Source organism: Gracilinanus agilis, chromosome 2 (genome assembly GCF_016433145.1).
Source record: "Gracilinanus agilis isolate LMUSP501 chromosome 2, AgileGrace, whole genome shotgun sequence".
NCBI classification, from domain to species: Eukaryota; Metazoa; Chordata; class Mammalia; order Didelphimorphia; family Didelphidae; genus Gracilinanus; species Gracilinanus agilis.
This window is the reverse complement of record NC_058131.1, coordinates 272,250,488-272,272,018: the sequence shown is the minus strand read 5'-3', so window position 1 is coordinate 272,272,018 and position 21,531 is coordinate 272,250,488. Positions and strand designations below refer to the sequence as shown.

Here is a 21,531-nt window from a genome sequence, read left to right as displayed (position 1 = left end):
AAGATAGTGGAAGCCTCCTTGGTAGAATTAGTGGACTCATCCTACTGAATAAAATGTAGTCTTGGAGCAGCTAGGTAGCTCAATGGTTCAATATGGCCTTAAACACTTCCCAGTTGTGTGATCCTGGGCAAGTCACTTAACCCCTATTGCCCAGTCTTTATAGTTCTTCTGCCTTAGAACCAATACTTAGAGAAGGTAAGGATTTTTTTTTGGTAGGAAAAAAAGGTAGATTAAAGATCTGCATCTGTAGAATCCTGTGTCTCCCTCTTTTTTTTTTTAACCTCTAAAACTACTTTTTTTCTGGGGAGATGTTTTTTTCTCCATCAGCACATAGGTTTTATCCATTTCCTTTACAAACCCCAACAAAAAACAATGGTTGTATTTGTATCTCCAGTACTTACTGCTCATAAATGCTTAATAGATTCTCTATCTATCCACTTAATTAATACTTGTTCCCCCATACATTTCATCATGCATTTCTATAGTGTTGAATGAATTGTCCTCTCCTGTCCTTCCATTTTCACCTCTTTAAATCCAACTTTAGCTTCTTTCAAAGAGCAGTTCAATTGCTGCCTTTTAAGGACTTTCCTAATTAACCTATTCATTGACACTCTCTCATTCTCGAAATTATTTTGCTAATATTTTGCATTTATTTACTTGTATACTGCATAGTATCTTCTCCATACAATAAAAGCCCTTTGAGGGCAAGAACTGTTTTTTGTTGTTGTTGTTGTTGTTATTTTCTTGTTTTTTGTATCCCAATCATCTATCATAGTACTTTGCTCATAAGACCAAATATTAAGTTGAATTAAACTTATGTCGCCACAGGACATCCTACCACCACGTTCTAAATGGTTGCTTTCAGAACTGGACAGCGCCAAGAGGAGTCTAAAACACTGGGTCAGTCTCATCTAACTGAATTAGACTTGTGACCTTGGGCAAGTACTTTCCTTCCTGCATCTCATTTTCTTAATCTGCAAAATGAGATGATTTATTTCCAAGTTTCCCTCCAGCCCTAACTTTTTTAAATTTCATGTTCTGAAATTCTTTCTATATTCCTGCGTCCTTTCGCGTTCATAATCTTATTCGACGAACTCTTCCTCTTTAGGGTCAGCCCGGATTCCTCAGAGTATAGATTCAGTAGGGACCACAACTCCCAGAATGCCTCGGGGCACACCGCCTCCTGCACTTCCGGCGTGTGGCGGGTAGCGAGCCAGGGAGACGGCTGCGGGCCGAGGGCGGCGAGTGACAGGTCGCTACGGGGCTGGAATCAGGGTCGGGGCCGGGATCGGGACTCAGGTCTCTGGGGATTAGCTTCTCTGCTTCTCTCGCTCGTCCCATCGCGGTGACCTTCATGGGCCTCAGGCCCCCCGCCCCAGGGCGGCTGAGGTGGGCCGTGTGAGGCGGCCGCGGGTGGCTTGAGGCCGAGGGTGACTGTGGCGAGCGAGGTCGGGCCCAGCCGAGGGCTGAGGGAGGGCGGCAATGTTCGTGCAGGAGGAGAAGATCTTCGCCAGGAAGGTCCTGAGGCTTCACATCTGCACCATGGAAGGCGCCGAATGGCTGGAGGAGGTCACCGAGGATACTACGGTGGAGAAGCTCAAGGAGCGCTGCCTCAAACATGTAAGGAGACGCCAGGGACTCTTGCGGGCCCTACCTCCAGCGCCCCTCGCCTAGCTTCCTCTCTTCTGGCCCCAAGCCCCATTCACCCTCTTCTAACCCTATATCCCTTGTCCCCTTCATCCTACCATGGCCCACAAATGAGACCCGATCTGTTCTCTGTTCTCTCCTCAGCTTACATTTTCCTTTTCCCTCTTAATCCCTTTCTTTTCTTTCCTTTTCACTTAACTATCCTCTTTTTCACTATTTCTTCCTCACCTCCTACTTTTTTCTCGATTTATGTTTTGTTTCCTTCCTTTTTTGCCCTTTACCAAAGTTTCCCCCACTTTACTTCCTCCTTTGTATCATTCTTTTTCCCCCTTACACTTAACCTCATTCTCTTTTTTCCTTATTCTTTTTCTTTCTTTCCTTAGTTTTACAGCTTCTTCATCCAGATAGTTGATCAATTAATATTAAACACTTACTATGTGCCAAGGCTCTGTTCGAGGTTCTGGGGATACAAATATAAATGAAACAATAACTATTCTCAAGGAACTTACTTTCTAACCGTGGAGAAAACAAAGGTATCTGTATCAGTAATCTGTAGCAGCATAGATATGGGTGTGTGTGGAGAGATAGACACACAGATATGTAGGTATACATATATATACACATATATATTTATGTATAAATAGATACCAAAACTGTAAAGAAAATAAAAATGCAAAATAGTTAGATTTAAAGTAATTTGAGAGGCAGGGCATACACAGTTGAAGATAAACTTCACCCATTCCTCTAATAGTTTCACATTTGTCTTATTTTTAGCTTCCTTTTCCTACTTTCCCCCCATTTCTTCTCCCCATTTATAATACTGTGCCATTCCTTACTCCCATTTTTTTCTCCTCTCAGTTTGCTCCTTGCTAGTTTCCTTCTCCAATTTAAACTCACCTTATTTATTCTATTTCTCTTTTTGCCCATTTACATTTTCCTTCCCTCATTTAACTCCCTTTCTTCATTTCTTTCCCACTCATTTCTTGTTTATCTTGCCTTTCTTTATTCTTTATCTTTTTCCTCTTCCAGTTTTTTCCCCCTTTTCCTCCTTCCCTTCTTTTATTTCTAATTTTTCATCTTATCTGCCTTTGATGTTATCTTCCCTTGACAATAATCCTTAGTCTCTGACCTTATTTTCACCCACCTCTATTCTGTTTCCCTTGGCTTTTTCTTCTTTCTCATTTTGTAGTGCACTGGGTTCTAGTTCTGACTTTGCTTCCAACAAACTGTGTAACTTTAGGCAAGAGATAACTTCTCTGGGTCTCAGGTTTTCCATCTGCAAAATAAGGTAGTTGAATCAAATGATCTTTAAAATACCTTTCTAGCATTGTTCTTTTTTTTCCTTCCCCGGAGGGAATATGGAACTACTGAATGAGATAGGTAGGATCCTAGACACCCTTACTGAGTTGCGGAAATTGTGAAAAGGATCTTATGTACCTCTGTCACTTTCAGTGATGTATATAGAGAGTATGGATGAAGAGGCAGTCAGGCCCATTGGACTGACCCAAGAAGAGAGTTTGATTCAAGCTCTGCCTCTGATATATACTGGCTGTGTGACTCTGAGCAAGTCACTTAATCTCTCAGTGCTGTAGGGAGAGAAGGTGCTAATTTTCATTGGGAGGAGTTTCCTAATTGGAATTTCCTATATCTATACAATCACATGTTTAAGCCCTATTCCTACCCCTATCTTTCTGATGAGGTTTTAATTTTTTTTAGTCAATTAATCCCCTAAGAATTCATAATTAGTTCTTTAAGGTGTAATGGGCAAAGCCCAAGGACCTCCATGGAGCAAAACTCCGGAGGACACAGACCCTCAGTAAAACCAAAGCCACATAGCTCAGCTGAAGTTAGACATATAGCTCATTTCTCACTTGAAGCCCCCAAACCCCTCCTTTTCACCCCTCCCGCTGTAACTGAATGTTCTTACAATACTACTGATGTATGCATTCTCTGGGAACCTGGGTTAGATGGTTACATATTGACATATTGATTTATTAGCTTATAGAAGACTCTGTCTAACTTAAGCTGAGTTATGGCTTTGGCTTTACTGAGGAGGATCTGTGTCCTCCAGAACTTTGCTCCATGGAGGTCCTTGGGCTTTGCCTGTTACGTTAAGGTATACTTAAATATAGCCATAGGGACTTTAAATTGTCCCTATAAAACCAGGCACTTTGAATTTTTCTTGTTAATTGTTGTTTTTGTTGCTTATTGGCCAAAGCAGGATCCCTTTCTTACCTAAAATCACTAAAACATTATCTCTTCTCTGAAGGCATTCTTCCTTTGTTTAGTATCATTAAGAAAAAAAGGCCATCTTTTGCTTTGGAACTGATACTTAATATTGATTCTAAGATGGAAGGTCAAAGTTATTAAAAAAGTTTTTTTTAAGAAAAAAAAGGCCCCAAACTGATTTTTCACTTTCTGAGATGACTGTATTTTAAAATTTATTCTACACAAATGAATTTGAGTATTTTTTTATATCATATATTATATAACTAATAATTGAAATGAATTCTTAGAGACTTTCATTCCTGTAAATGTTTACCTCATAACACTTATAGTTTATAGACCAAATTTGTAAAAATGCCTAATTAAATAGGATATTTATCACTATGATTAGATAAAGTGTTGTGCCTGAAGCTAATAGTCTCACTAGAGTTGGGAAAAAAGCAGTTGACTGGGTCACTACAGTAACCCCTTAAGTGACATTTTAAAAAATGTGATATATATATATTATAATCTATACATAACTATGTAACATGCATGTTGTAATTTATATATGATATATTGATTATCCTTGGATGGTAAAATATGGTTAAATTTTATCTCAGATTTTTTGGCGTTATGGTAACCATCTAAACCAGATTAATTTACAGTTATTTTCAGAGATTAATGAAAACTATTCTATAAAGTAGCATATTGTTATAGTATAACACTATGGAGAGAGAGATAGCAGAACCTATTTCTTCTTCCATGCTGAGGAGGCATCTTTGCATATTGAAAAAAGTCTTGGACTTTGACTCAGAAACATTGATTCAAGTTCTGGCCCTGACACTTCTCTGTGTGACTGAGTTTGCTTTTTACTTCCCTTCTCTAGGTCTCAGTTTCCTTATTCGTAAGATGATGATAATAATAATATGCTCACTTGCCTCAAAAGGTTATTTTTTAGAAAGGGCTTTGTAAACTTTAAAATATATGAGACACACAGGTCAAGACAGTGGTATACTTCATGCCATGGTTCTAGAGGTTATTCATTTATGATTGCTTCTCTTTTTTTCCTTGAAGATTCTTTTTTTTTTTCCTTAGATTTCTGGAAAATTAGCAGTATCCTTTAACAAGGAAAATTTGGACACAACCAGCTTTTCTTGCTACATTTTAGACTGTACAAATACTGTCAGGTTTTGCTTTTATTTTGTTTTGTTTTTGCTTTTGTTTCTTATAATTTTACTCTGACATTGGGTGATCTTAAAATATATTTCCACTTTTATGTAAATTTAAAAAAACTTTAAAAACTAAATTAAATGTTTTCAAAATTCACACTTCAAGTGGTTAGTAGGCAATAGCTTATCAGTGGCATTTAGTTTAGCAAAGCTTTTTAACTGATGGTATAACTTTACATTACCATTATGATAATTTTTATGAAGATGGAACAGGAAACAGAAAATTCTTTACTGATACATGTTAATGAATTTCTGGAACTCCTTGGGGTAAATTAGGCAGCCAATTTAAATAGGATGCTAATTAGTATATTCCTGAATTTTATTATTCAAGTCAGTACTGATTGCATAGGGTTGTTTTTTTTTTTTAAATTATAATTCTTTAACTATAGTCCTTTCTTCTCTGTGTAGTCTCCCCAGGTAGATGGGACAGGCCACCAAGGGTGTTTCATATTGAGTGAGTGAAACATAAATTACTGTATAATGATAGCTGAGCAATCAGAAGTATTTCCACCCCCACATCTCTTCCCATTCTACCAGAGTTGAGCTATCCCTTAGCTGTAGTCAGAATTCATTAGTCAGGGAAATGATAATTCTAAAGTTTTGTATGGGAATGTCACCCTGGAAACCAGTTCCTCAATGTCACATATTGCTGCAAAGCAGTAATACCAGAGTGTGTATTTTAGTTTATATCATACTTTCCCATTTTTTTCCCTGATGTTTCCCTTAGCCTATCAATGATTTTCTTCTGTTCCTGCCATCTTTGATGAAAGGGAATGAGTATTGTTTTTTTTCACAGCATTTAGGAATTTAATAATATTTTTTATTTAAAATGATAATGATACTAATAAAAGGATTACCTTTACCACATAGTTTTTTCAAAAATGGAATCACCATTGTGTTCTAGATCTAATGCTTTTTAAAGATGGCAAAATTAACCCTCTTGATATAAAAAGTATCTGTGATAGTTTGAGATATATAGAGATCTCAACTAATTGTCTAAACTTAACATGGTTACTAACAGTATTTAGATTATATCATTAATATGAAGGCTAATGAGCTTCTCTAGAAAATTTAGTTCACTAGCTGGTAATATTTAGTGACTCCTTAATTACATTAGGTATAATTACTTTGACCAATCATGTATGATGCATCTAAGCTTGACAGGATTGATGTTGAAAGAGTTACTGGTTGAATTGGTGATCTACATGTAGATATCTTTGTTATATCCTAACTACCACATCCTGATCTGCTTTAAAACAGCTTAGTGATTACTCATTCTCAAGTTCCATTTCTTAGGTCTTGTTAACTCACCAGGGCAGATATGTTCAGGGGTCAGTCTGAGGTTTGTATTGGAAAATTATATTTCATAAGATAGATTCTAAACTCTATTAATTCTAATATCTTTCTGTAAAGAAACTACCATTGTTACCATCTGAGAACAAAGCTATTTAATGGTTTAGATGGGGAAAATTCATTTCTGTGTCTTAAATATTAACAAAGCATATAAATGGAAAATGACTCTTACCCTATTTTGCTCAAATGTTCATCTCTTCCCAAAGTCCTTTTTTTTTTTTTTTTTTTTTTTTTTTTTTATAAAATAAATAATCCTTACCTTCTGGCTTAGCATCAGTACTAAGTATTGGTCCCCAGGCAGAAGAGTGGTAAGGGCTAAGCAACTGGACTTATGTTACTTGCCCCAGATCATAGTTAGGAAGTGTCCGAGGCCAAATTTGAGCCTAGGACCTCCCATCTCCAGGCCTGGCTCTATCGACTGAGACATCTAGATGCCTCTTCCCAAAATCTTAATGATTATTCTCTTTTACTGTTTCTATCCAAGGGTAATGAAAATGATACAAAGCCAGCACTCTAAGCACTGTTACAGTTTATAAAAATACCAAAATACTTTAAGTTTTTTTGAGAGTTTACAGAACATTGTGTACCTTCACTGTATTTCCATCCATCCTCAGTAGCTTCAAGGAGGTCAGGAATGGATGTCAGGTATTATGGTTAAATTTATATAACTGAGCCACTTAGAAAATTTTATTGCTTGATAGGGACTAAAATTCTCTGATTTTAATCATTTGGTAGGCTACTTATAGTCAGGTAAATAGCAATCTCCATATCTTTATCTTCCAATCTATAAAATTAAGAGAGCTTACCTGGCAGAGATATTGAGTCAATTAGGTAATTGCTTGTTAACACACCAAACAAACCATTTAACCTGACATTATTATCCTCCCATATTTAAGGGATTTTACCATGTAACCCCAATTAATACTAGTAATCATGCAAGTATGAAAATATTAACTTTGCCATTCCAAGTTTTAAAGTGTTTTTGGTTAGCTTTAATAATGACAAGCATAATCATTTTTTCAGTGTCGTTTTTGATATTTTTATGGCTTATTTATCCACTAGCGATACCTGGATTTATTTTCATATTACAAATAACATTCTTATATGCTTTTCATTTTATATTTGTTGAATCATTGCCCTTTTCGGAAAAGCTTTAGTTCCTGAACATATTTCAACAAATCTAATATCAATCAATCAATAAGAATTTATCAAACAACTATTCTGTGCCAGATATTGTGCTAGACTTTGGGAAAGCAAAACAGTTCCTGCCTCAAAGAACTTACATTCTAATGGTGAAGAATGATCACATTTATTGAGCACCTGCACTGTGCATGCAAAGATGAAACCAGTCACACACATACCCTGTCTTCAGAGTTTATAATCCTGTAAGGATGGTTAAAAACAAATAAGCATACAATTATAAAGCCTGTCATAATATGATAAGGGGATGCTTAACAGCCTTATTTAAAATAAGTCAAGGTTGCATTTTCCAGCCTTTCTCTAACAGCATAAATTTTCTAGATAAAACTCTTGTCTGCCTTAGAAGGAGACTGACATTATGAACTTGGACTGTACAATCAGGGATGTAGCAATCAGATGTCTAGAGAGCTATATTTTAGAATCATTGGCTTATGAAAGCCGAAATTTCTAAAAGGAAAAAAAAAAGCTTTTTTAAGTATTATGCACCTGATCACAAGCACTTTCATCCCCTGAAGATACGTGAATGCTATTATAGGTTTTATGTCTAGGTTTCTGTTCATATACAATTTGATGTTTTTATAAAGGAGTAGGAGTGTATAGTCCCAGCTTTAAAGTAAGATGAGAGATCAAGTATTGATTTCAGCAAAATATACATTAGATTATTCGTGGTGTTTTTTTCTGCCATGGTTATACTTCTTAGTTAAAATGCAGATGAAAAGATTTGCCAAAGAATCCTTTATTTTTATGAAAATGTTGGTATTCAGAAAAGTTTTCATGTTTAGTATCTTCCCTTCTGTCTGGCTAATGGATTTATCTGATTAACTTCATTGACTACTTTTACCTCTATAAAATTTAAACCATCATGTTTTGAATGGATACTATAAGATGCACTGGTGTAGTAATATTCTTGAAAACTATCACTGTAGGTCAGTGAACCACTGTTGTGTGAGGATGAGTCATTGGAACTGGATGTATTTTATTATGTGTTGCAATGCAGCACAAAAATAGACAAGTCAGGTGAAATCATGAACTACTGTATGAACCTAGGCAAAGATGCTATTTTACATACAGATTATAATGCATTCATGACATACTGTGCTTCTCACAATGAAACAGTCATGTTTTCACACTCATTAAACTTTTTAGATTACATACTGAGTTACAAAGTGGGTTTGTAATATAGATGATGGGTTACAAAGATTTTGTCTCATTTTTAATTAAATAAGTACTGAGATCCTTTTAACTTTAAATGATTATTTCTAGACTCCACTGTATTTGATATATCCAGAATTATTGCATATCTGGGGGCCAGCTGGGTGACTCAGTGGATTGAGAGCCAGACCTAGAGATGGGCGGTTTTAGGTTCAAATCTGGACTCAGTTCCTAGCTGTGTGACTTTGGACAAGTCACTTGACCCCCATTGCCTAGCCCTTACCACTTTTCTGCCTTAGAACCAATACACAGTAGTGATTCTAAGATGGAAGTTAAGGTTTAAAAAAATTTGTGCATATCTGGAAATTAGTTTTAGGAGTGAATTCTATTCCTTCATTGTTTTGAGATATTGTGAAAGGTCAGAGGAAATGAGAAGAAAAGTTAACATTTGAAACTTTTCTGTGATGGTGAAGAAGGCAAAGACTTTGGAGGGAATCAAATCATATGTAGCTAAAGAGGAGGGAGTGTAGCTGGATTGTAGAATATATTGAGAGAAGTAAAGTGTAAGAAGCCTGGAAAAATAGAAAAGGACAAAGTTGGAAAGGGATTTAAATGTCAAAGAGAATTTCATGTTGGATACCTGAGCTGGCAAAGAGTCACTGTAGGTTACTGAATAGAGAAGTGACATGGTTAGATTTGTATTTTAAGAAGATCAATTTTGGCAACCAAGTGGAGTATGGATTGGAGTGGAAAGGATTTGAAGCAGAGAGATCAATTACAAGGCTATTGTAATAGGTCAGGTGATGAAGGCCTGTATACAGGTGGTGGCTATGTGAATCACCTATTACAATAGCCTTTATTCTTCTCAATGTACTCTACAATCCAGCTACACTGACTACTTACTATTCCTCACACATGATACATTCCTATCTCTTGACTGTGCATTTGTGCTGGCTTTAAGTTTCTTTGACATAAGTCTCATTTCCAAGATATTTAAGGAACTGAATCAAATCTACAAAAATAAGAACCACTCCCCACTTGATAAATGGTCAAAGGATATAAACAGGTAGTTTTTGGAGGAAGAAATCAAAATTATCAATAGCCATTTGAAAAAGTATATAAATCACCAATAATTAGAGAAATACTAATTTAAATAGCTCTGAAGTACTATCTCACAGTCATCAAATTGGCAAAAATGCTGGAGAGGGCTGTGAAAAAATAGGTAAACATTTGTATTGGCTATTACTCAAGTCTGGAATGCTCTCCTTCCTCATCTCTAACTTTTAGCTATCTGTGGCTTTCTTTAAGACTCAGCTTAACACTTTCTACAGGAGGCCTTTCATCATCCCCATTTGTGCTGGTCCCTTCCCTCTAAGATTATCTTTTATTAACACGGTATATAGTTTGTATGTACATAATTATTTTCTTGCTATCCCTTCCATTAAGATTTTGAACTTGAGAGCAAATACTATATTTTTGCCTTTTTTAAAATTCCTGGTACTTAACGGTGCCTGGCACATAGTAAGTATTTAATAAATGCTTATTGTCTGCTAGATGAATGAATGAAAGAAATCACATATTTATAATCCCTTTCCCCTGAAAAAAAATCATGCATAAAAATATACACATAGTTCAGTTCTTGAGTGGGTCATTAGACATAGCTAGGGACCCCAAGTTGGAAGCCAGAGAATTAGAAGGGAACTTTAAAGATAATTTAGTCCACTCCTGATTTTTATGAACTAGGAATCTGAGACGCAGAAAGATGTTATTACTTGGATTTACTTGGACACATTGCACTTGGATAATAAGTAGCAGAGTCAAAATTTAATCCATTCCTTCTGATTCCAGATCTGGTGATTTCATGGCTATTATCCCCTTAAATCCTATCTTCAAGCTAAACATCCCTGATTTCTTCAACTGGTTCAAATGTGATATAATTTTGAGTGCCTCACATACCTTATAAATGTGAGTCCCTCTCCCCCTCCCCCCCCCAATTACCCCAGACAGTGGAGGGAGGAAGTGCTTGTATTGGGTGACTAGACAGAGGGGCAGGGCATGCAAAAAATGTCCTCAGGCACTGTGGAGAGGGGAAATGGAGCAGCCCTCAGATCTGTGCCATGACTTCACCAACATGGTCTTATGACATTTGGGAAGAGAGGGCAGTTGAGTGAATGGGCTAAAAAGCAATCGTTGCTGCCAAAAGCCCTTTCAAACACATCAGTCTGTTCTCAGTTTATAGGAAGTTTATAAAAACAGTTTTTGCCCTTGATTGCTAAAATGGTCTATATGGTGTAGAGCTGAATTTATTAATGGGAGGGATAACAAGAAAGCCAGAGCAGCCACCGGGAGTCTAGTTATCTGGATGGCTTTCCCTTGTCAATACTGGAACCAAACAAAAATGCTTTGTTTAGTTAATACTTATTAAAATTAAGCCTGAACTTTCATCTTTAAGTTAAAAAGGACAACTAGTAAATGCTGGCATAGTTAGGACATTTTTAGAATTATATTTTATTAGCATAATAATTAGTGCAGTAGCTTGGTTATTTCTGCTTCTCTTTATCAATATTTTATTATTTTTTTTTAGTGTGTAAATGTGAGCTTAGAAGACCCTAAAAGTGTAACACATCATAAATTAATACATGCTGCTTCAGAGAGGGTTCTGACAGACACCAAAACTATCATAGAAGAAAACATTCAAGATAAAGGTAAGATAGTTTCATGATTAAGCTGTATTGTAGAAATACCACTATATAAACATAGAAATTAGACATTTTATTAATTTTCTCTATTAATTCTCAGGACTGGGAATTAGAATTTTAAAAAAGCAAGAGAAATACTGCTGATTTGAATTCAAAAGTAATTTTTATTAGCTTTCTGGAGTATTTGTGCAAAATGATAGAAATATAAACTGAACAACAGACATTTAACTCAAGTTTTATGAGAAATATGTTTAATTATTTTTCAAAGCAATATATAACTAATCCATAGAGTAAGCTTCTTTAATTTGGTCAACTTGATATAAAATTATAACTGAAAGAGAAATGGAGTATGTAGATCTGTAGAATCATTTTAATTGCATAAAACACTTTTAATTTACATATGTCTATAATTTAGTCATAAATTATATGAGATTAAAGAGCTAAAGTTTCTTATAGCACTAACATTTATATAGTTCACATGTTAAAGTTAAATGTCTATAAAACTATATACCTATATTCCCTAAGCCCAAAAGAAGGGTGTGCATCGGGGAGAGAGAGACAGAGACATTGACAGAGACAGAGAGAGAGATCTGTTTTCATAACTAAAATAATGTGGTTTCACTGTGTGTACTTCCTCCATCAAAACTGATTGTTGCATTGGTATATGGTTTCCTTTAGTTGCTGTGGCTGAAAAATTCCCTTATCTGGTGACTGAATCTCTAAAAAGTTAACTTAAAATTAGTCCTTGAACATCAGACATGTTGGACATTGCTGATTTCATACTAAAAGTCTTTTTAGTTTAATAAGACCTGATAAGGTTTGTACTCTGTAGCCTTTTAGAACCTAGCCTTATCTCCATGCTACAGCTTTACTTTATGTAGCTATATTGATATGTGTGTGTTTAATAGATAATTCAAATAAAATTTTATTAAGCAACTATCATGTGTAAATTCTGGTTGAGATTTAGTTAAGACATGTACCCGATAGATACATACATACATATATATGCTAACCTTAGGAACATTGAAAACCACAGAATTTAGAGCCAGAATATCTTGATTCACATTCCATCTCCCCCACTTCTTGTAAAACCTTGGGCAAGTTATTAAACTCTCTGGGCCTCCGTTTCCTAATTTGGAAAATGAAAGAATTGAACTAAATTACCTTTCAGGTCCTTTCACCTACAAGGACAATTATGGTCATTCCATGGAGTGCTGGACCTAGATCCAGCTGGATTTAGATCTAGCTGCAGATATTTACTAGCTGTGTGACCTTGAGCAAGTCATTTAATCTCTTTATGCCTCTGTGTGTACTCATCTGTTAAATCCTATTTCTTTGGGTTGTGTGGATAAAATGAAATATTTGTAAAGTAATTTGCAAACCTTAAAGTGCTCTCTAAATGCTAACTTTGATGATGATGATGTGTTTCGATTCCTTAATGAAAACTCTGTCATGCCTGTATATAACTCTTTTATTTCTGTTTCTCCTAATACCTTACCCCTCTTAACCTTATTTTTACCTTCAGGAAACCTTTGATTCTTTACCTTTCAATAATTTCTCAGGCTATTACCCCTGCTCTGACTTCAGTTTCTTGCATTTCTAGACCTTATAGTTGGCCAATTAATTTTTACACATTATTCTCAAACCCCTAGCCTTTTGCCCTATAGCTGCTCAGATATTGCCAAACCTCAGTCTTTGTATCACTCTCACCATCCAACCCCTAAATAGAGAGCTAGAGGAATTCAAACAAACACATTCACTGGGCATATTACAAATTGACTAGCTTTAATTGGCCTTCACTTCTTCACAACAATCCTTTTATTTCTTTCTAATTCGTTCCCTATCTTACTCTCCACAAAAGTTATTCCAAACCTCTCCTCATGCCTCCCACACAGCTCCCTCTGCCCCCCTCTCTTTCAAATGAAGACTTCACCTCTTATTTTATTGGTTTCCTTCCTATCTGTAAAAAAGCCCTTCATTACAGTTTACCATCCTCTCAAAATATCACCCTACATCCCTCCTCTATTTCTCAGTTAAACTCCTAGAAAAAGATATTTGTTGCCTCCAACTCCTTTCCTCTCACTCAACCTTCTATAATCCAGCTTCCAGTTTCATCACTCAACTGAAACTGTTCTTTCAAAAGATAACAATGGTTTCCTAATTGCCAGATCTGATGGTCATTGTATCAGTTTTCATCCTTTTCTACCTGTCTGCTGTTCTTGAAACTGTTGACCACCGTCTTCTGGATACTCTCTCTTTTCTGTTTTTTTTTTTTCCCCTTTTTTAGTGACAATATCTTGTCCTAGTTCTCCTCCTGCCAGTCTAAGTACTACTCCATGTCCTTTGCTGATTTAACATCCATATCACACTTCCTAGAATATTCTCCAAAACTCTGTCTAGGTCTTCTTCTCTTTATCTTTCTTAATGATCTCATCAACTCGTGGAGATTAAACCACCATATTTATGCAGATAATTAAAAGATCTGTGAATTTAGCCTAATCTCTCCTAAGTGTCAGTGCAACAACACAAATTACCAATTGAACATTTCAAATTGTATGTTCTAGAGAGCTCCCAAACCCAACATGTCTAAAAACCAGAGATCATTAAGATCCATTTCTTTTCCAAACTTCCCTGTTTCTTCTAAAGTCACCACCATTCTTCTGTTCTCTTGGCCTCTTGTTTTCTCCTTGTCTCCTCACTCTTTCTCACTCTACCCATCCAATCAGTTGCCAAGTCTTACCTTTTCTAGTATCTTCACAACATTTCTCCTATCTGATCCCTTCTCTCTATTCACATAGCTGCCACTTTAGTTTCTGCTTTCATCATCTCTCTCCTTGATTATTGTAATGGCTTTCTAATTGGTTTCTTTGCCTCTAGTATCTGCCTGTTCAAATTTTTCCTACACACTTGCTAAATGTTTTTCCTTGAGTGCAAATCTATCAGTCCCTTACTCAATAAATTCCAGTTGCTTCCTGTTGCCACTAGAATAAAAGATAAACTTTCTTTTATTACGTTTTTAAAACTGCTCACATCTTTTCCCCAACTTATATTTCCAGCCTCATACATACATTACTTCCTCTTCTGAACTTTGTGATCCAGGCAAACTGGCTTGCCATTCTGTTTTTCACACATGACACTATCTCATGTCTGCTTTTATTCTGACTATTCCTACCTGGCCTCCCTTCCTGTAAAGACTTCCCACTCACTTCCTCCTCACAGAATCACTCTTCTTTCAAGGTACTACTTAAACATAATATCAAGCTTTTCCTGATTTCCCTGAATTCCTCCTTCCTAAACTATTTTGTGTTTAATTTTATTTATGTTTATTTTGTACACAATTATATTTGTATCTGTGGGCAGATAAGTGGCACAGTGATTAGAATCCTAGGCCTGGAATCAAGAAGACTTATCTTCCAGAGTTCAAATTTGGCCTCAGATACTTACTAGTTATAACCCTGAGCAAGTCATTTAACCCTGTTTACCTTCATTTCTTCATCTGTAAAATAATCTGGAGAAGGAAATGGCTAACCACTCTATTATCTTTGCCAAGAAGATCCCAAATGAGGTCATGAAAAGTTGGACATGACTGAAATGACTGAACAACAAAATATTTGTGTCTGTCTCCACTATAAACTCCTTAAAAATATATTATTTATTCTTTGTATTTGTATCCCAGATACTCAGCACAATGGCACAAAGTAGACCCACAACAAAATAAACTTATTAATAGGTTCTAATAGCCTTTCAGATAGTTTTAAGAATCAATGACTCCACCAGATTTTTGCTACTTTACAAATCCCTTCTAGTCATAACAAAATATATCCTGTAGCTTGAAGTGAAATAGTGCTTGAATCCTGTGTCATAATTTTTTATTAAAACTTTTGTTAACTGACTTCTACCTATATTACTTTTTTTTTTTTTTTAATTTTTTTAAACCCTTAACTTCTGTGTATTGACTTATAGGTGGAAGATTGGTAAGGGCAGGCAATGGGGGTCAAGTGACTTGCCCAGGGTCACACAGCTGGGAAGTGTCTGAGGCCGGATTTGAACCTAGGACCTCCCGTCTCTAGGCCTGGCTCTCAATCCACTGAGCTACCCAGCTGCCCCCCTACCTATATTACTTTTCACAGTTTACAGATAATTGTGTATATGAGCATAGTGTAATTAGGCCTATATAAATAATAGAAGTGTGTTTCCATAGACTTTTTAAAAATTTATTTTTATTTTTATTTTATTTAAAACCCCTACCTTCCTTCTTGGAGTCAATACTGTGTATTGACTCCAAGGGAGTGACTCCAAGGCCGAAGAGTGGTAAGGGCTAGGCAATGAGGGTCAAGTGACTTTCCCAGGGTCACACAGCTGGGAAGTGTCTGAGGCCGGATTTGAACCCAGGACCTCCCCATCTCTAGGCCTAACTCTCAATCCACTGAGCTACCCAGCTGCCCCCTCCATAGACTTCTTGATTCAGAAAAGATCCAGAGAGAACACCTAGGCTCTTTCTCCCAAGCAAAACAATGTTTAAATGATTATAAGCACAGTTTATATAAATACAATTTTTATGATTTTGTTGACAAATGTGATTTTTTCTAGATGTCTTATTACTGGTAAAAAAACGAGCTCCTCCTCCTCCTCCCAAGATGACTGATGTCTCAGCTGAGGAAAAGGTTAGTTTCAGATAATAAATCTTGCAGATTAATTTCAAATCTTAGAATCAAAGAAATTTTGCAATTTAAGATAAATTTTATTTTTGGTTAATACCATTACAGAGCAAAATTCTGAATGATAAAACTATTTCTAGGTCCCAGCAGATTACCAATATAGAGTTTTGTTGTTGTAGTTATGAAATTTTTTCTGTACTCTTTGATCTTGTCAATAAATGAATTTTTTCATTCCTGTACACATAATAGGTATTCTCTGTGTCCTGATTTGCCCCTTCGTAAGAAAAGGTAGAAGGGAAGTGATCTCTGCTATTGTTGAGCTTTCCCAGTTGTTTTGTGCTACCAGTAAGCTAAAATTACCCATTGCCTCCTTCACTCTTCCACACGTCGGACATCTTCATTAGCCCTGATAGAAAAGCTGAAAGAGCTCAGCTAATAGTGCAGCTCACCTTATTACTTCCCAAATATGCATTAAAAGATCTAGCACAATAAAGGAGCCTGAGCCAGAGAAATGATATTTCGTGATATTGTCTCTGTCCCCCACTTTGTTCAAAATTCATCTTTGTTGCAAAACAGAGATATGATTTTATTAGTATACTTAAAAAAGTTCCAATTACATGTTAAAAAAATTTAACATTTGTTTTTTAAAATTTTGCATTCCAAATTCTCACTCAACCTCCTTACTCTTCTCCCCACTGATTGAGAGGGCAAGCAATTTCATAATGGTATGTAGGTACAGTTATGCAAAACACATTTCCATATTAGTCACGTTGTAAAGAAAAATGCATACCAAAAAAACACACCCAAGAAAAATTAAGTAAAAAATAGTATGCTTCATTCTGCATTCAGATTGTCATTAGTTGTCTGGAGGTGGATAGCTTTTTTCATTATGAGTTCTTCAGGACTGTCTTAGATCATTGTATTACTAAGAATAACTAAGTTGTTCACATCATACACTATTGCATTCTGTGTACAGTGTTTTCCTGGTTTTGCTTACTTCACTTTACATCAGTTCATGTCAGTCTTTCCAGGTTTTTCTGAAAGCATCCTGCTCATGATTTCTTTTATATTTGTAAGTTTTTGGTACAACTCATTTGTCCTGTAACCAAAAGTATGGAGCTTAGTATCTTCATAGGTTTAGAGCTGGACAGGAGCTTAGAGAACACTTAGTGCTTTCCTTTCATTTTATAGTTTTGGCCCAATAATGAAGTGATTTGATTAAGGTCGAATAAGTAGTATGTGACAGAGCCTGAATTCAAACTGTAGTTCTCTAACATCAAATTTAGTGCTCTTTCCCCTCTACCTCATAGTAAGACTAGAACTCCAGGTCTTATGACTCCAAAGCCAGAGAACTTTCCAACCTTTCCCTTTCCTTTTCCTAGAGCAGCTATGAAATAACAAACTAAACTGCTTTAGGTTATTTTTCTTCTTTTTCCTACTCAGCAAGCATACTGGTAAAGGATGGAATGACTGAAAGAATGCATTTGTGACTTCCCTAAGGCCATTCTGAGTGGCAGAGATAGTATTTGACTCCAAATCCTCTGAAAACAAATCTAGTCTCTTTCTGTATCACCAGTGAGAGTTGATCAGTAACTCACATAATCTCTTATTTTGGTGTCTAAGGATAGACTTTCAGGAAAATTTAAAGTAAAACCAGATACAAAAGAAACCCCCCCCCCCCCAACAAACAAACAAATAAAACCCCACTAACTCTCCAGAATTAACTACAAAGCCTGTATTGCATAATAGTAAAGCTAAGTTTCATATTGCTGTTACACCATAGTCTAGGCATATGGCCATTCAGGAAGAGCAATCTTAGAAGGTAAAAATCTTGGTCTGTCATGGTATATTTATGTGTATTCATTTAACTCAGTTTTTTTTTTAAATAAAAAAATAACTTATCCTTTATGGCTTAAGGTTTGTAGAGAAAGCTTTGTAAAGGATTAGAGAAAGTGATCATCCCCTGGAGAAGTAGAAGGCCAAACTATTTTAAGACAGAAGTGAGAGGGCTATGCTCATGTACTGAGTACACTGAAATAGTTATTTTAAGATGTCAAGCTGCCTTACCATCTACAGTTGGGCCAAATTGTGAAGGAATGGCTTTGGGCCACTGTGTGACCTCTTATCTTTAATTACACCTGGCCTCCAGCACTCACATTGACTCAGCCAAACTCTTGCCTTCAACATCTCTAGAACACAGATGGGTCTTTCTGCTCTTGTGTTGTTGAAAATTACAGAGAGAAAAAAGTCAGTTCTCAGGTACATTTTTGAGTGTTAGCCAGGCTATCTTTCCTGTTAATATGCAGACTTAAAGGCCCTGTGTCTAATACACATCAGGCAAATTCTCTATTCTGTTATTATTTATCTGACTTCTGTTGAACTCTGTATTGTTCCAGTTGCATTTGTTTTTAACCTTCATCTTTAGCTTATAGGCTTCAAAGCATCTCATTGAATTTGAAATATATAGGAAAGTAGAATTAACATTTTCCTCATGTGTTCATCTGAGGGTTGTACTAGCATCTACAGTATGTGTTAAAAAGTCCTAGATCGGGGGCAGCTGGGTGGCTCAATGGATTGAGAGCCAGGCCTAGAGATGGGAGGTTCTGGGTTCAAATCTGGCTTTAGACAATTCCTATATGAACCCTGGGCAAGTCACTTAACCCCCATTGTCTAGCCTTTACCACTCTTCTGCCTTGGAGCCAATACACAGTATTGACTCCAAGATGGAGGTAAGGATTTAAAAAAAAAAAGTCCTAGATCAGAATTTCTTATTTTTGGGGGGAGTCATGAACCCTTGTGAGTCTGGGGAAGCCTATGGACCCATTTTAAGAATAATATGTTTAAATGTATAAAATACCTAGGATTACATAGGAAACCAATTAGAATCTAGGTATCAGTGTTTTAAAAATTCAAATATCACAAGTTAAGAATACCTGACCTAAAAAGAGTTGTCCTGAATACTCATTAGATACTTTGTGGACAACCTTTGCAGGAACATGATTAGAAATTGTCCAAGATAAGGGATGGGTGAGTTGTGAACTGTACTTATGGAAGAAATATGAGATCACGAATTCATTGAAGTATGTTAGACTTTTTATGAAAGATGTAAAATTCTATAGCTCACCATAAAGTTGCACAGTATTTATTTGTAGAAGAAAAAGGAATGTAAATCTGTAAGGTTAAGACAGGCAGAGTGGTGTGGTAGAAAGAAACTAGAGTTGGACTCAAAAAACCTGGTTTTCAGATTCCACTATACCACTCAATAGCTTTGTAACATTAGACCAGTGCCTCTTTGAGCATTTTCCTTACTTAATAATGAGAATAAGATTAATTAAACTGTAATCCATAGGATTATTATGAATGTATATAAAGCATTTTGTAACCTATAAAGGGCCATATAAATGTAAAACAGTGTTATTATTTTTAATTCTTCTCAAAATTAACATATCCACATACCCAAGTATAGCTGATTAGAGCTCCAAGAATTATGCTTCCTTTTAAAACCTATTACTTTAAAAGTTAATTTTTTCACTTTCATCGCTCATTTCTAGCCACACTAATCTTTTAAGACATCATATTTTTCCTACGTCCTAAATAAATAATATATCCTTGGTATATTTTTTGTGACTAAACAATACAAAGAATTAATTTAAAAATTCTTATTTCAACCTATATGTCTTAAAGAAAATTTATTTTATTGATATGCCAGTTTAATTTCTAAGCTTTGTCAATTATTTATTAAATTAATCCATTCCCCTTATTTGATGACTCAGTTTTATGTTGCTAAGTTTCTTAATTCTTGTGTAGAAAAAGCAAGAACAGAAAGCTCCAGATAAAGATGCTATTCTCAAAGCAACAGCGAATATTCCCTCCCACAGTGTGGACCGGACTGTGGCCCATCACAGCATGAGAGATGTGAGTATTGGAAGATGCAATCTTATTTGACACATTTCTAAAATGCATCCAGAGAAAAAAATAATTTTAAGTCTAGAAGGTTTTGATTAACATGTGAAAAAAGGCTCTTTGAAAGTTGGATTTAGAGAATAAGATAATTGCTTAAATATATAGATGATTCATAGCATTATAAAATCTGAGAGACTTTAAAAATCATCTAGTCTGGTCTTCTACTGTCCTAAATGTGAACCCTCTTTCAGTAACTCTATTTGGTAGTCTTCCAGGTTCTGCCTGGATTCTTTCAGTTATGAGGAATTCACTTTTTATTACTCTTTATTACTAGGAAACAAGTCTTTATTACTAGAAAGTTCTTCCTTATATCACAGTGAAATTTGCCTTTAACTTACCAATATTGATAATTATTCTACCATTTGGAACCAACAGAAGAAATACCCCTTTCATTTGATAGCTCTTAAAATAGCTGAAGACCATAATCATATTTTCTCTTAAGTCTTCTTTTCTGTAGATTCAGTATCCCTATTTTCTCAAATATTCCTCATATGACAGGATTTTGGTCTCTTGTTTATAGTTTGTTTACTTTTTTCTGGACATGCTCCAACTTTTCTGTACTTAATTCAGTGCTTCAGGGTTCTATAATTTCATCAATATGAACAATCTTTTCACTGATATAGATTACAACTCCTCTACCATAGTTAGTAGAAAGTCTTCATAAGTCTCTATGGCCCAACAAATTAGTCACCTGATGGCCCACCCTAGGATGATGAATATCTTTGAATTTTATTATGTTGGTCCTTAGGTGGCAGGTAGAAATGGTCTATCACCAGGCTATCCTTTTCAAAACTCCTCTTAAATTATGGCAAATGGAACTGAATGTAGTACTTTAGGTATGGTCTGTAGGCCTGTAGAGTAGCAAGAACAGTAGCCACATTTTCTTCCTTTTTCTGGACAATGTGCCTCTTCTTCACTTGATATGAACACTGCTTTTTTACAGATTTTTTAAAGATAACTTAATTTTGAGTTATTTTATGTAGAAGATTTTGGTCCCCAATGTTTCATGTGATGTGAACACATTAGTTTCAAGTTCATTTGAATGAAATCCAAACTAAGATACTGAGTTTTGTTCATATAGGTTAAGTAAGCAGCAAGTTTGATTATCTTCTATGTAGTCTGACTTAGATTGGTAAAACAGTCTGATCATACGATGGTGGCATGAGGCTTTCTTCCTTAACACATTATAGAAAATACTTCTCTTGAGATTGTCCAAATATTTATTTACTAATTAAGATATCATTATTGTTCTAAAGAAGCCAGTGTAACTGTCTGCCAGCTTGATATGTTTTTGATGAATTATTCTGTTTCATTGAACCTAATAATTCAACACTCTTTCTTGCCAAAGTTCATATGGTAAAATAAAACTCTTTTACTACATTACTGGGGGTAAAATCCATTATATAATCTAACAATGTTCTT

The 21,531-nt window shown here is 35.6% G+C and overlaps 1 protein-coding gene across 3 annotated transcripts in view; it reads left to right on the top strand.

Moving 5' to 3' along the window:
• The first annotated feature begins 1,237 nt into the window (after nucleotides 1–1,237).
• The window catches only part of UBAC1 (UBA domain containing 1), a 36,365-nt gene continuing 16,071 nt past the window's right edge, over nucleotides 1,238–21,531 (top strand). For 2 of the 3 annotated variants that reach the window (XM_044661258.1, XM_044661260.1), the window contains exons 1-4: nucleotides 1,238–1,620; nucleotides 11,374–11,494; nucleotides 16,079–16,152; nucleotides 19,954–20,061. In XM_044661258.1, coding sequence (XP_044517193.1) covers nucleotides 1,483–1,620; nucleotides 11,374–11,494; nucleotides 16,079–16,152; nucleotides 19,954–20,061 — 441 coding nt within the window. In that variant the 5' untranslated portion in view covers nucleotides 1,238–1,482. The remainder of the gene's footprint in view (nucleotides 1,621–11,373; nucleotides 11,495–16,078; nucleotides 16,153–19,953; nucleotides 20,062–21,531) is intronic. The other variant, XM_044661259.1, reaches the window with a different exon arrangement.